Source organism: Hyla sarda, chromosome 3, assembly GCF_029499605.1.
Source record: "Hyla sarda isolate aHylSar1 chromosome 3, aHylSar1.hap1, whole genome shotgun sequence".
NCBI lineage: Eukaryota > Metazoa > Chordata > Amphibia > Anura > Hylidae > Hyla > Hyla sarda.
The window spans coordinates 177,948,473-177,963,178 of NC_079191.1; the positions used below are offsets into that span (position 1 = coordinate 177,948,473).

At 46.5% G+C, this 14,706-nt stretch overlaps 1 protein-coding gene across 6 annotated transcripts in view; it reads left to right on the plus strand.

Moving 5' to 3' along the window:
- Nucleotides 1-14,706, plus strand: part of LOC130361916 (5-hydroxytryptamine receptor 3A-like) — a 135,840-nt gene that overhangs the window by 102,229 nt on the left and 18,905 nt on the right. For all 6 annotated transcript variants that reach the window (XM_056565606.1, XM_056565601.1, XM_056565603.1 and 3 more), the window contains exons 2-4: nucleotides 3,044-3,201; nucleotides 12,584-12,628; nucleotides 13,101-13,210. In XM_056565606.1, the coding sequence (XP_056421581.1) occupies nucleotides 3,181-3,201; nucleotides 12,584-12,628; nucleotides 13,101-13,210 (176 nt within the window). In that variant the 5' untranslated portion in view covers nucleotides 3,044-3,180. The remainder of the gene's footprint in view (nucleotides 1-3,043; nucleotides 3,202-12,583; nucleotides 12,629-13,100; nucleotides 13,211-14,706) is intronic.

A 14,706-nucleotide genomic window follows, 5' to 3' on the forward strand; every position in this document is an offset into this window, starting at 1 on the left:
CAGCAATCTTCTCCTCCGCCAGCTCCTGCACCTCCTCCGCAGCGAGTGGCCACTCCTAGCCTCTGCCTGTCCTTGCCGGACAAATTTAATGGGGACTCTAAGTATTGCCGTGGCTTTCTTTCGCAATGTTCCCAGCACTTGGAGATGATGTCGGACCAGTTTCCTACTGAAAGGTCTAAGGTGGCTTTCGTAGTCAGCCTTCTGTCTGGAAAAGCCCTGTCATGGGCCGCACCGCTCTGGGACCGCAATGACCCCGTCACTGCCTCTGTACACTCCTTCTTCTCGGAAATTCGAAGTGTCTTTGAGGAACCTGCCCGAGCTTCTTCAGCCGAGATTGCCCTGCTGAACCTGGCCCAGGGTGTTTCTTCCGTTGGCGAGTACGCCATTCAGTTCCGTACTCTTGCTTACGAGTTGTCTTGGAATAGTGAGGTTCTCTGCGCGACCTTTAAAAAAGGCCTATCCAGCAACATTAAAGATGTTCTGGCCGCACGAGAGACTCCTGCTGACCTACATGAACTCATTCACCTTGCCACTCGCATTGACATGCGTTCTTCCGGATGGCGTCTGGAGCTCCGCCTGGATATGGACTTTGTTCGCACGAAGCGTTTTTTCTCTCCGGCTCCTCTCCCCTCTGGTCCTCTGCAATCTGTTCCTGTGCTTCCCGCCGCGGAGGCTATGCAAGTTGACCGGTCTTGCTTGACACCTCAAGAGAGGACACTACGCCGCATGGAGAATCTTTGCCTGTACTATGCCGGTACCGAACTCTTCCTGAAGGATTGTCCTATCCGTCCTCCCCGCCTGGAAAGACGTACGCTGACTCCGCACAAAGGTGACACAGTTCTTGATGTCAACTCTGCTTCTCCACGCCTTACTGTGCCTGTGCGGATATCTGCCTCTACCTTCTCCTTCTCTACTATGCTCTTCTTGGATTCCGGATCTGCAGGAAAATTTTTTTTGGCCTCTCTCATCAACAGGTTCTACGTTCCTGTGACCAGTCTCGCCAGACCCCTCTACATCTATTGTTTTTACAATAAAAGATTGGACTGTCTCGTACGTTTCCACACAGAACCCCTCCTAATTTGCATCGGACCTCATCACGAAAAAATTGAGTTTTTCTTTCTCAGGTTCTTTGGCCCCAAGAAGAGGGGGAGACCCAAGGGGGGGGGTACTGTTACGCCGAGCGCTCCGGGTCCCCGTTCCTCCCCGGAGCGCTCGCCTCATCTTCGTTGTTGCAGCGCCCCGGTCAGATCCACTGACCGGGTGCGCTGCGGTCCCGCCTTCAGCCGGGGTGCGATTCGCGATGCGGGTAGCGCCCGCTCGCGATGCGCACCCCGGTCCCCGTACCTGACTCGCTCTCCCTCGGTCCTGTCCCGGCGCGCGCGGCCCCGCTCCCTAGGGCGCGCGCGCGCCGGGTCTCTGCGATTTAAAGGGCCAGTGCACCAATGATGGTGCCTGGCCCAATCTTCCCAATTAGCTTAATTGGTTCCCACCTGTTCCCTGCTTATATCTAGTCTCCTCCCTTGCACTCCCTTGCCGGATCTTGTTGCCTTAGTGCCTAGTGAAAGCGTTCCCTTGTCTGTTCCTAGCCCGTGTTCCTGACCTCCTGCCGTTGCCCCTGACTACGATCCTTGCTGCCTGCCTCGACCTTCTGCTACGTCCGACCTTGCTTCTGCCTACTCCCTTGTACCGCGCCTATATTCAGCATCTTCAGCAGCCAGAGAGGTAAGCCGTTGCTAGTGGATACGACCTGGTCACTACCGCCGCAGCAAGACCATCCCGCTTTGCGGCGGGCTCTGGTGAAAACCTGTAGTGGCTTAGAACCGGTCCACTAGCGCGGTCCTCTCCATCCCTCTCTGGCACAGAGGATCCACTACCTGCCAGCCGGCATCGTGACAAGGAAGTCCCTGCTACTAGCGGGGTTGAGCTGTGCCTGCGCAGCTGATGCTAAGCAGGAGATATATATTGTATATTTCCTCCCCAGCACGAAGTTACAGTAAAATAGCAATGTGTATAAATCTCTGCCAGACTGTAACCCCTTACTTGGCTGTGTGCTATGTGCCAGCCGAGAAAGAAAAGTGTTAAGTAGCACTGCTGAGCAGTTCTAACTAACTCTGGGGTATCCAGTATATACTGGATCCAGTAGCCAGATGTCCACGTACCCCACCCTGGCTTCAGCTCCAGCCTGGTCTGTGTAGCCCTGCCCCCTAGTTAAGATGTAATTAGAGGCAGAGCAAAAGCTGAGAGTCAGGGTGGTATGGCTCTTTTCTCATTATGGGTTTAGTATAATGTGAACATAGCCTTTCTGGCAGTGTGTTTCCAAGCAGGGAGCCTCCAGCTGTTGCTGTCACAACCTGGCAGTGTGTGGTTCCCTGTATTTTCATTTTCAGCTAGATACTAACCAAACAGCAACAGCCTGATGTTGCCAGGGTGAGCAGGGGCCATTGTTATTGGCCCTCCACAGCCTAAATAACGTCAGCCTGTTACCGCCTAAGACCAGGAGCATCAATTTTGACACTTAGGGTCTGTTGGTATCGGCTCCATCCAGTATCTCTGTGGCTATGGGTACTGGGTAATTGGGGGTTAGCGCTAGCTGTTTTTGGGGCTAACACTAAGCCCTGGCTTAGTAATTGACCCCTGTCTATGAGACAGCTTCCACTACTTGCCTGAAAATTCAATTTAAAATTAATAATCCCTTTCCTCAGATACTGAGGTTAGGACTGTATGAAATATACTATTCTCTGTCCTTGGGTTTTTTATGCCCCAGGTACATTATCTTGCACTTATCCACATTAAACTTCAGTTGCCAGAGTTCTGACCATTATTCTAGTTGTGAATTTATTGGTTTAATCTAAGCAGTTATATTAATTGGTCAATAAAAGGGAACAACACTCCGAATGTAAAGCAAAGACCATTATTTTTGAGCCATTAAAATCTTTAGCTTTTAACAGTAATTGTATGATGTGGCAAATTATTTATAGAGTGGAATTGTTTTATTATTTAGTAACTGTATGTCATGTTTTTTTATTTACTGCTATTGTTCCAGTTAAAGGTGCTGAGCTTCAATGTTCTGGATCTGAAGCTGGGCCATCATATGAATCATTACAGAGTGTCTTTGATAAGAAGTCCTTTCGTCCAACCCTGAATTATAGTCGCCCAACTAGTGTGAACATTTCCTTCACAATGTATGCAGTGCTTGGAGTGGTAAGAATTCTTGTATGTAATATACATGCCTTCAAACTGAGAGAATGGAAAAAGGCTCATCCACAGCATCTCATTTGTTACATTAAGCCACAGCTCTTTGACTTATCTTCATCTGCATTCTCAGCTGTCATTTGCTAAGTGTGATTGTTTCCTAAAGCTCAATGAAATTTCCGATTGGAATTTTTCTGTCTGGAGATTCCATAGTGTGAACCTAGCCTAACTGTGATTGCCAGCTAAAATAATATGTGGTGAGGGTGTGATGAAGGGCAGATGTAGTTACCTTAGGGGCAGATGGCATTAACCCCTTGTGTTCGTGACTCCAGGGCCTGGTTATCCTCTACACCACCCGAGGCACGGGGCAATTAATCACTCTAATGCAAAGTTATGGAACTTTAGTGAGGCAGACAGATAGAATAGTCTTTACAGCTCAGTTAGGCCCAAGGTGATGACCAGTGACTTAAGGAGACTTGTGGGCTCTCTGGGACTTTTAGTGGACCTGGACTGAATTAGACAGACCCACGCTGACTTTAGCAGACTTCACTGACTTGACTATGACTGGCTAGACTTCATCCCTGTGGTTGCTCACCAGGCTTTGACGTTTACCTGAAGGAGCACTTGGTGCTTGAAACGTGGCTGCGTGGTTAGGCCTAGGTCTCTCTCAGAGCACCAGACACTCTCAGGTCTTGACTGTACTGCTCCTCAGCTTAGACTCAACTCAACTCTCTCAACTAGCTCCTCCCTTGGTTTATAAGCGAGCAATTTGGAGGGGTCCTATTCAAGTCACCTGGTCACTGACACCTTCCCTGGTTACATGACTTGGTAACAACATTAAAAGGCATATGAACATTAGAAAGGCAAATCTATATATATATATATAAAACTCAATGGGGGAGAATTATCAAAACCTGTCTGGAGGAAAAGTAGCTGAGTTTCCATAGCAACCAATCAGATTGCTTCTTTCATTTTTCAGAGGTCTTCTCAAAAATGAAAGAAGCGATCTGATTGGTTGCTATGGGCAACTCAGCAACTTTTCCTCTGGACAGGTTTTGATAAATCACCCCCAATGTCTGTATGTGTGTATGTGTCTGTGTGTGTATGTGTGTTTGTTCCAGCATCACATCATGTTCCAGCATCACGTACAAACGGCTGAATATATTAACATGAAACTTGGCACACGTTTTACTTATATGATATAGGATAGGTGATTTAACCCTTACTCACCCCTATTTGCCAGGGTCAGGGTTTTTGTTTAAAGTCCCATACAAGTCTATGGGAAATATATGTTACTGCATAACTTCCAAACGGCTGGAGATATTTCGATAATACTTTTTCACATGTTATTTATATGTCCACTTAAAATATAGGATAGGTTATTTAACCCTTAACTACACCCATTTGTGAGGGTCGGATTTTTTTTATTTTTTTTTTAAGTCCCATGCAAATCAATGGGAAATGTATGTTCCAACATAACTTCCGTATGGCTGGAGATATATTCAATAATACCTGATTCACATATACGGCTGGAGCTATTTCAATAATACCTGGTACACATATTACTTATATGTCAAATAAAAATATATGATAGTTAAATTAACCTTTACCTACACCCTTACATAATAGATGGGTTTTTGTTTCAAGTCCCATGCGAGAATATGGGACTTCCATCCAGTACCTTACTTCACAAGCTCCGCTGTGCATCTCCTGGTGAATGTGTCAATCGGCTTGCAAGCCACACACCATCTCACAAAGAGAGGAGGTCGGAATAGGAGGTCGGGATAGGAGGTCGAGATATGAGGATGGGATATGAGGTCGGGATATGAGGACGGGATATGAGGTCAAGATAGGAGGACGGGATAGGAGTTCAGGATAAGAGGTCGGGATAGGAGGTCGAGATATGAGGTCAGGATATGTGGACAGGATATGAGGTCGGGATATGAGGACGGTATATGAGGACGAGATATGAGGACAGAATATGAGGACGGGATATGAGGTATAGATATGAGGACAGGATATGAGGTTGAGATGTGGAATATGAGGACGGGATAGGAGGTCGGGATATGAGGTCAAGATATGAGGACGGCATATGCGGACTGGATATGAGGACGGGATAGGAGGTCGAGATATGAGGTTGAGATATGAAGACGGGATAGGAGGTCGGGATATGAGGTTGAGATGAAGTCGGGATATGAGGTTGGGATACGAAGTCGAGATATGAGGACAGGATATGAGGACGGGATAGGAGGACGGGATAAGAGGTCGGGATATGAGGTTGAGATATGAGGTCGAGATATGAGGTCAGGATATGAGGACAGGATATGAGGTCGAGATAGGAGGACAGGATAGGAGGTTGGGATATGAGGTCGGGATATGATGATGGGACATGAGGTCGGCATATGAGGGCAGGATATGAGGGCGGGATATGAGGACGGGATATGAGGTTGAGATATGAGGACGGGATATGAGGTTGAGATATGAGGAAATATGAGGACTGGATAGGAGGACAGGTTAGGAGGATGGGATAGGAAGATGGGATAGGAGGTCGAGATATGAGGACAGCATATGAGGATGGGTTATGAGGACGGGATAGGAGGTCGAGAATCTCCTATCCCGTCCTCATATGTCGACCTCATATGTCGACTCGAGATATGAGGTCGAGATATGAGGACGGGATAGGAGGTCAGGATATGAGGTCGAGATATGAGGACAGGATATGAGGACAGGAGGTCGGGATATGAGGTCGAGATATGAGGTCGGGATATGAGGACGGGATAGGAGGTCCAGATATGAGGTCGGGATATTAGGACGGGATATGAGGATGGAATATGAGGTCGGGATATGAGGTTGAGATATGAGAACGGGAGATGGGGTTGGGATATGACAACAATATATGGGGAGAGGATATGAAGTCAAAAGCTTCCTACTCTGTTGATTTTCCTCCCTAACAAGAATGAGGAAGGAAAAACCGGGCAACGCCGGGTACTCAGCTAGTTAACAAATAACATAGGACACTGTTAACCATTTAAGGTACACATAATGAAGGTGAAAGGTGAAACTGTACCACTTTTTCTCTTCACAGGTTTTGTTTGTACTTTTTTTGTGAGCATGGTTAGGAGTTTCACTGGCATTTTCTGAATGCTAGCTTAGACGCATTTGAGCACATTATAAGATACAAACTTCACAAAAGAGGAGTCAACATATGGGTCCAGCACTGCATTGTCTATACATTTATTCACTTTCATCCAAGTACTGCAGCAGAAGAATGTATATAAATCTACAGAAACCACAGCATCTCCGGCATACCATGTACTTCAAACCCTAACACTGCACATCATTCTTTAATGATGCAGCCAGGGAATAGTGACAGAAAAATCCCCATAGAGATCTGTACATGGTCACATCCAGGGATACACACTCACTAGAGACCAGCAGGGACGTCACTGAGAACACAGCCTATCCATTCGTTACAGGGCATAGGTGACAATGCCGAGAATGCATCCTGAAAGAGAGATGCAGGGGAATGAGGGGTGCGTTGATGTTGAGAGTTAACTCTTAAAGGGGTACTCCCGTGGAAAACTTTTTTTTTTTTAAATCAACTGGTGCCAGAAAGTTAAACAGATTTGTAAATTACTTCTATTAAAAAATCTTAATGCTTCCACTACTTTTTAGGGGCTGTATACTACAGAGGAAATGCTTTTCTTTTTGGATTTCTCTTCTGTCATGACCACAGTGCTCTCTGCTGACCTCTGCTGGCCATTTTAGGAACTGTCCAGAGCAGGAGAAAATCCCCATAACAAACACATGCTGCTCTGAACAGTTCCTAAAATGGACAGCAAAGGTCAGCAGAGAGCATTGTGGTCGTGACAGAAAAGAAATCCATAAAGAAAAGTGTTTCCACTGTAGTATACAGCCCCTAAAAAGTACTGGAAGGATTAAGATTTTTAAATAGAAGTAATTTACAAATCTGTTTAACTTTCTGGCACCAGTTGACTTATAAAAAAAAAAGGTTTTCCACAGGAGTACCCCTTTAACCTTTTAAGGACGCCGGGCGTATGCATACGCCCTGCATCCCGAGTCCTTAAGGACGTGGGGCGTATGCATATGCCCGTATGAATTCCGGTCCCCGCCACTAGCCAGTTGGGGACCAGACCGGAATGCCTGCTGAAATCATTCAGCAGGCATCCCGGCACATCGCGAGGGGGGTCATGAGACCCCCCCATGTCGGCGATCGCATAAAATCGCATGTCAATTCAGACATGCGATTTTCTGCTATTCCGGGCTGATCGGGTCTCTGGTGACCCGATCACCCGGAAAATTGGGATGATCGGAGCTGTCAGGGACAGCCCTGATCATCCTGAGGGATAGGAGCGAGGTCGCAGTGCTGCGATCTCCTCCTATCCCCTGCCATTGGTCAGAACATATTCTGACCAATGGCAGGGCAGGACAGTGGGTTGCCATGGCAACCCCCCATTCTGCCCACCCCTGGATGTCGATGGGAACGTGGGGAGAAGATGGAGGCTGGTACCTGGAGGAGAAGATGCCTGGGGACCCCCCGATCGTTGCTGGAGACTGCTGGATCCTGGCTCAGGTAGGGAAAAGACAGTGGGGGGGGGGGATGAAAGTGAAAGTAAAGTGATCTTTACTGTGGCAACCACTAGGAAGTCCAAACTGTAACTCCCAGCATGCCCAGACAGCCAAAGGATAGTTTTGCAACATCTGGAGGGTCACAGTTTGGAGACCACTGTTACAGTGGTGCCCAAACGGTAGCCCTCCAGATATTGCCAAACTACAACTTATAGCATTCCTAGACTGCCCAGGCATGCTGGGAGTTGTAGTTCTGTAACCTCTGTCCCTTCAGATTTCGCAATTTTCATGAAATTTTTGAAAATTGCTGCTCTACCTTGAAGCCCTCTAATTTTTTCAAAAAGCAAAAATCTGTCCATTTTATGATGCCAACATAAAGTGGACATATTGTATTTGTGAATAAAAATAAAATGAATTTGGAATATCCATTTTCCTTACAAGTAGAGAGCTTCACAGTTAGAAAAATGCTAAATTTTCAAAATTTTCATGACATTTTGGAATTTTTCACCAAAAAAAGGATGCAAGTAATGCCGAAAATTTACCACCAATATAAAGTAGAATATGTCATGAAAAAACAATCTCAGAATCAGAATATTAGGTTAAAGCGTTTTCGAGTAATTAATTCGTAAAGCGACGGTGGTCAGAATTCCGAAAAAGGGCTCAGTCCCTAAGGTGAAAAAGGGCTGCGTCCTTAAGGGGTTAAGAGCTTTTGGTATTCTAATAAGGTTGACCTCCTCACTTGAGTAGATGGTTCAGCAATCAATGTCACAGACACAGGACCACACGTGACCCAGTACAGAACACATTACTCTGCCTGTTCTCTTAAGTAGATGTTGCCTCAGGTGTCTGTTTCGGCCCATAGCTCCAGGAACTTGTCATTTAAAGGGGTAATCCAGCGCTAAACATCTTATCCCCTATCAAAAGGATAGGGGATACGATGTTAGATCGCGGGGATCATGCCGCTGGGGACCCCCACGATCTCTTCTGCAGCACCCCCGTTTTTCAGCTGCACAGAGCTGCACCTGAAAAATGGGGGTGCTGCAGGAGAGATTGCGGCGGTCCCAGCGGCGGGATCACCACGATCTAACATCTTATCCCCTATCCTTTTGATACGGGATAAGATGTTTAGCGCTGGAGTACCCCTTTAATTTTATATTCATTATTCTATGTTTTATACCAATGTATGCTGTTTATCCTGTATAAAGTGTACTGTGCCTTTAAGAGAAAGGTTGCAGAGGAGTCATGTGATCACTGGCCAATCAGAGCCAAGCCCTAATCCGCCTGGTCTAGCTTGACCAGGGAGGAGTTAGTTAATGTGAGTTCAGGACAATGTAAGCATCCCTGCAGAATACCTGCCCCATACCTCTATTGGGGACAGGTTCCGAGTCTGGTGAGGAGAGAAAGTCAGGTCCTGGACAAGAAGGAGAAAGTGGAAGTCAGTGCAGCATCCAAGTCAGAGACGTCTGTGAAGTTTGTGGCGAAGTCAAGTGCTGAGCAACTACACTCAACCGCTAGCATACCGCCATCCAGGTCAATTCATTCAAAAGTCCAAGTTGTGGGGAGAAGGGGCCATAGTACCGAAAGGGCCCCGTAGTGCAAGTCAAGGAATGAGAGTAGAAAGCCTCCGGCAGCTCTGTCTAGTCCAGAAGTCATAGTTCACCCCTGGCGATAAGCAATTCTGTGAATGTAGCGTGGAGTACCCCAAGTCTGTGTTAGTTGTCTCCCAAGTCAGTCTAAATTTTAGCTAAGCCAAGTTAAATCGTCACAGCTGCACCATAACTACCAGAGTCCCAGAGTGCCCAGTGATTTAAAGGGACATCCTATGCAACTTTACCCCAGTTATTGCGCTTCAAAAGTTTACTGTTATACTGCATGGACTGTAACATCTGCCTGCAAGACCTTTTTAGTAATAGTAGCTTCAGTAACCCCACATCTGTGGTATTTATTGACCCAGCACTTTGCCCAGGAAGCTACCCTGGCAACACAAACTCTATATCAGTCACAACATCCTGTCTATACACTATACACGCCACACCATTAGCCACCACACACAGTCCTTTGAAATGCAGAAATCATGAATGTTGTACTTGTAAGAAGTACTGATGCTTGGCAGTCACAGGAACATATATACAAAGTACAGAAAAAGTGCAGTCCTTACAAAATGACACAAAGTTATGCTGTAAGATGCCGGTTTAAAGGTGACTTGAACTAAATTTAAAGGGTCACTCTCATTAAAACCAATTTTTGCTATTGCATTCCTTATGGTAAATGAAAAATATTTCTAATATACTTTGTTTGAAAAAAATGAAGTTTTCTATGTTTTATTTGTGCTTAAAAAAGCTCAAGAGCACATCCCCCCCCCCCCCCCCCCCTCAGCACTCCAGGCGGCACTTCCTGTGTTTGGACTTTGGTCCAAAGTCTGTGTATGAGATGGGGGGAAAATGTGCTCTTGAGCTTTTTTAAGCACAAATAAAACATAGAAAACTTCATTTTTTTAAACAAAGTATATTAGAAATATTTTTCATTTACCATAAGGAGTGCAATAGCAAAAATTAGTTTTAATGAGAGTGCCCATTTAAAGTCTTTTTGACTCCGGTTTTCTGATTCTGGAACATACAGTACACATATAGCCTGACCTAATTTTGCCACCCTTTGCCCCTTTCCCTTTGGTCCCGCCCCATGGTTGTACTTTTTTTGTGCACTATACTGTAACTGAATAAAATCTACTACACAGAGATCAATATTACCACACACAGTGACCATGTAGTCGTAGACATCAGCTCTACACTGGCCCTACATACCATATTAGTACAGCTACATGTAGGCACTCACAGGTGATATCTTCTCTAATCACAGACATTTAATATTCTTTTTCTTCTTCATCTGGCCCAGACCATCATAAAGAACTCTCCAGTCATCACTCGTCTTTGCAGTATCTGCTGGACACAGAAGCGTAACTTGTAGCTTTTGGACCCCGGTGCAATATCGGCAACAAGCTCCCATGTGCCATTTACAATACTGGTCTCTTATGGGGCAGATGTGCCATGGGGCCCACTTAGGCACCAGGTCCCCAGTGCGACTGCTACCTCTGCATCCCCTATAGTTACACCTCTGGCTGGATAAATATATTAGACAACCTTAAAGGGGTATTCCAGGCAAAACCTTTTTTTATTTATATCAACTGGCTCCGGAAAGTTAAACAGATTTGTAAATTATTTCTATTAAAAAATCTTGATCCTTCCAATAGTTATTAGCTTCTGAAGTTTTCTGTCTAACTGCTCAATGATGATGTCACGTCCCGGGAGCTGTGCATGATGGGAGAATATCCTCTTAGGAACTGCACAGCTCCCGGGACATGAGTCATCAGAGAGCAGTTAGACAGAAAACAACAACTCAACTTCAGAAGCTAATAACTATTGGAAGGATTAATATTTTTTAATAGAAGTAATTTACAAATCTGTTTAACTTTCCGGAGCCAGTTGATATATATAAAAAAAGTTTTGGCCTAGAATACCCCTTTAAGCACAATCCCCACCTCTATACAAACTATGTGTATTGCTCCACACAGAAATGGTGCACACTTTGTTCTCTGATAGAGCAAACCCCTCACATATTTCCCCCAGCTATATTCCATCACATATTGCCTCCAGCCATATTCCATCACATACTGCCCCCAACCATGTCCCCTCACATATTGACCCCAGCCATGACTTCTCCCATATTGCCCTGTCCTGCAGTCACTCTCTTTTTAGAACACCACAATTGGCTTTTCACTTTGTAAAACAAGCATATTTCAGGTCAAGAGAAATTCACAGCTTCCTGATCACCTCCAGCAGCCATGAGCAGGCCACTGCAGAATGATGTCCCTCCCACCAAGAGGTCGCTCCACCCATTGAAGCAAACACAGGCTCCCTCCAAACACCTCACTAGTGATGTAATGTCTCAGACCGCACTGCAACCTGGGAAAACCTGTCACCAGTCATTGTATATGCTGCTAAAAGAAAAACCATTAGGCAAAAATCACAAAAGAGTTTCTTGATCACCATCAAGCAAAGGTACAGAAGCTACTGTAAATTATGAACTACACTAACTTTACAGCCCCTGTAGCATAGTCAAATAAAATGAAATCCCAGAATACCCCTTTAAAGTGCAACTGTCATGAACTTGGGGCTATATAACCTACACACAGCCTTTGTACTGTGTGCAGATTGTGTCTACAGTAATGTTTTTACTTTAGCTTATCCCCCTTGCGCGCCGCAGCGTAATACCCTGGCAAGCGCTCGCTCCTGTCGCCTGCCTCCTCGGTGCTCCTCTCTGGCTTTTCCACTGCGCAGACGCACTGAGGAGACAGGCGGCAGGAGCAAGCGCTTGCCAAGATAACGCACGCCGCACACGCGGGATAAGCTAAGATGCGCATGCGCTGGAACCTGTGTGTCCATCACACAGTGGTCCCAGTGCTGAAGTACAGGGGATAGGCATGTTGGCGGCGAGGCGCGAACCTTGCGCCACGCCTATACGACTGTGTGCGGCTGCTATAAAAAAAAATTTTTTGAGGGTGATAAGAGCACAGAGAACTAGGGTAAAAACACTACTGAAGACACAATCTGCACACAGTACAAAGGCAGTACAAAGTGTGTAGGTTATATAGCCCCAAGTTCAGATATGCAGTTTATATAAACATCTATTTATAATAGAAAGCTTTATGAATCAATCATAATTCTGCTACTGATAATTCTTTGTTAGCCAATTCCACTACTTCTTTTATCGGCTTTTTCAAACAAATGTTTTTGTTTCTCTTCAGAATGAAAAATCTCAGATCCTCACCACTTTCCTATGGCTGCGGTTGGTACGTTACCATAAGAATCTTAGTTTAGTTATGCCCATGACTTAAGAAACTATCTTTACACAGTCAAGGAATGTCTTCAAAACACAGCAATTGAAGCAGCGTGCTTCACCCATTCCCAGAAATAGACACATGTGGGAAATGTTTTATGCTAGTTTTCTTGTGTACAAAAATCACAAAATTTGTGAAAAAATGCTTATCTTTGAAAAAGTGGCTGGGGCTTAGACCTTATACAACCTGGCAGATATAGCATAGTTTACTGCAGCCCATAACTGGTATAGATTACAAAAACAGGGGCACAGAGCATCAGTGAGATTGTGCCTCTTAAAAAATAGAGCATTTTTTTCATGTATGGAGCACATTAATGGGATCCCAAATACAGCCCCCAATGGGAACATTTTGCAAGGTTATGATTAGTACTAAGTCATTTTACTGCTTTAATATTTACTCATTTCATCTTTGTCTTTTTGTCCAGTTTTGGCAGCATGAGTTTTTGACCTGGACCCCTGCAAAATGTGGATCAGTTGAGAAAATTTCATTGCCAGTAGAGCACATCTGGACACCAGATATAATTGTCTATGAATTGTATGTGTTGCCAGTGCTGTATTTACTTGTACTTTATGTGTACAGTGTCCAATATCAGACTCGTCAGTGTATTCACACTAAAATGCACCATGTAATGTAACTGTCACGATGCCGGCTGGCAGGTAGTGGATCCCCTGTGCCAGAGAGGGATGGCGAGGACCGCGCTAGTGGACCGGTTCTAAGCCACTACAGGTTTTCACCAGAGCCCGCCGCAAAGCGGGATGGTCTTGCTGCGGCGGTAGTGACCAGGTCGTATCCACTAGCAACGGCTTACCTCTCTGGCTGCTGAAGATGCTGAAGATAGGCGCGGTACAATGGAGTAGGCAGAAGCAAGGTCGGACGTAGCAGAAGGTCGGGGGCAGGCGGCAAGGATCGTAGTCAGGGGCAACGGCAGGAGGTCAGGAACACGGACTAGGAACAGACTAGGGAACGCTTTCACTAGGCACTAAGGCAACAAGATCCGGCCAGGGAGTGCAGGGGAAGTGAGGTATAAGTAGGGAGTGCACAGGTGGAAACTAATTAAGCTAATTGGGAAGATTGGGCCAGGCACCATCATTGGTGCACTGGCCCTTTAAATCGCAGAGACCCGGCGCGCGCGCGCCCTAGGGAGCGGGACCGCGCGCGCCGGGACAGGACCGAGGGAGAGCGAGTCAGGTACGGGGACCGGGATGCGCATCGCGAGCGGGCGCTACCCGCATCGCGAATCGCACCCCGGCTGAAGGCGGGACCGCAGCGCACCCGGTCAGTGGATCTGACCGGGGCGCTGCAACAACGAAGATGAGGCGAGCGCTCCGGGGAGGAACGGGGACCCGGAGCGCTCGGCGTAACAGTACCCCCCCCCTTGGGTCTCCCCCTCTTCTTGGGGCCAAAGAACCTGAGAAAAAAAAAACTCAATTTTTCCGTGAAGAGGTCCGATGCAAATTAGGAGGGGTCTGGCGAGACTGGTCACAGGAACGTAGAACCTGTTGATGAGAGAGGCCAAAAAAAATTTTCCTGCAGATCCGGAATCCAAGAAGAGCATAGTAGAGAAGGAGAAGGTAGAGGCAGATATCCGCACAGGCACAGTAAGGCGTGGAGAAGCAGAGTTGACATCAAGAACTGTGTCACCTTCGTGCGGAGTCAGCGTGCGTCTTTCCAGGCGGGGAGGACGGATAGGACAATCCTTCAGGAAGTGTTCGGTACCGGCATGGTACAGGCAAAGATTCTACATGCGGCGGTAGTGACCAGGTCGTATCCACTAGCAACGGCTTACCTCTCTGGCTGCTGAAGATGCTGAAGATAGGCGCGGTACAATGGAGTAGGCAGAAGCAAGGTCGGACGTAGCAGAAGGTCGGGGGCAGGCGGCAAGGATCGTAGTCAGGGGCAACGGCAGGAGGTCAGGAACACGGACTAGGAACAGACTAGGGAACGCTTTCACTAGGCACTAAGGCAACAAGATCCGGCCAGGGAGTGCAGGGGAAGTGAGGTATAAGTAGGGAGTGCACAGGTGGAAACTA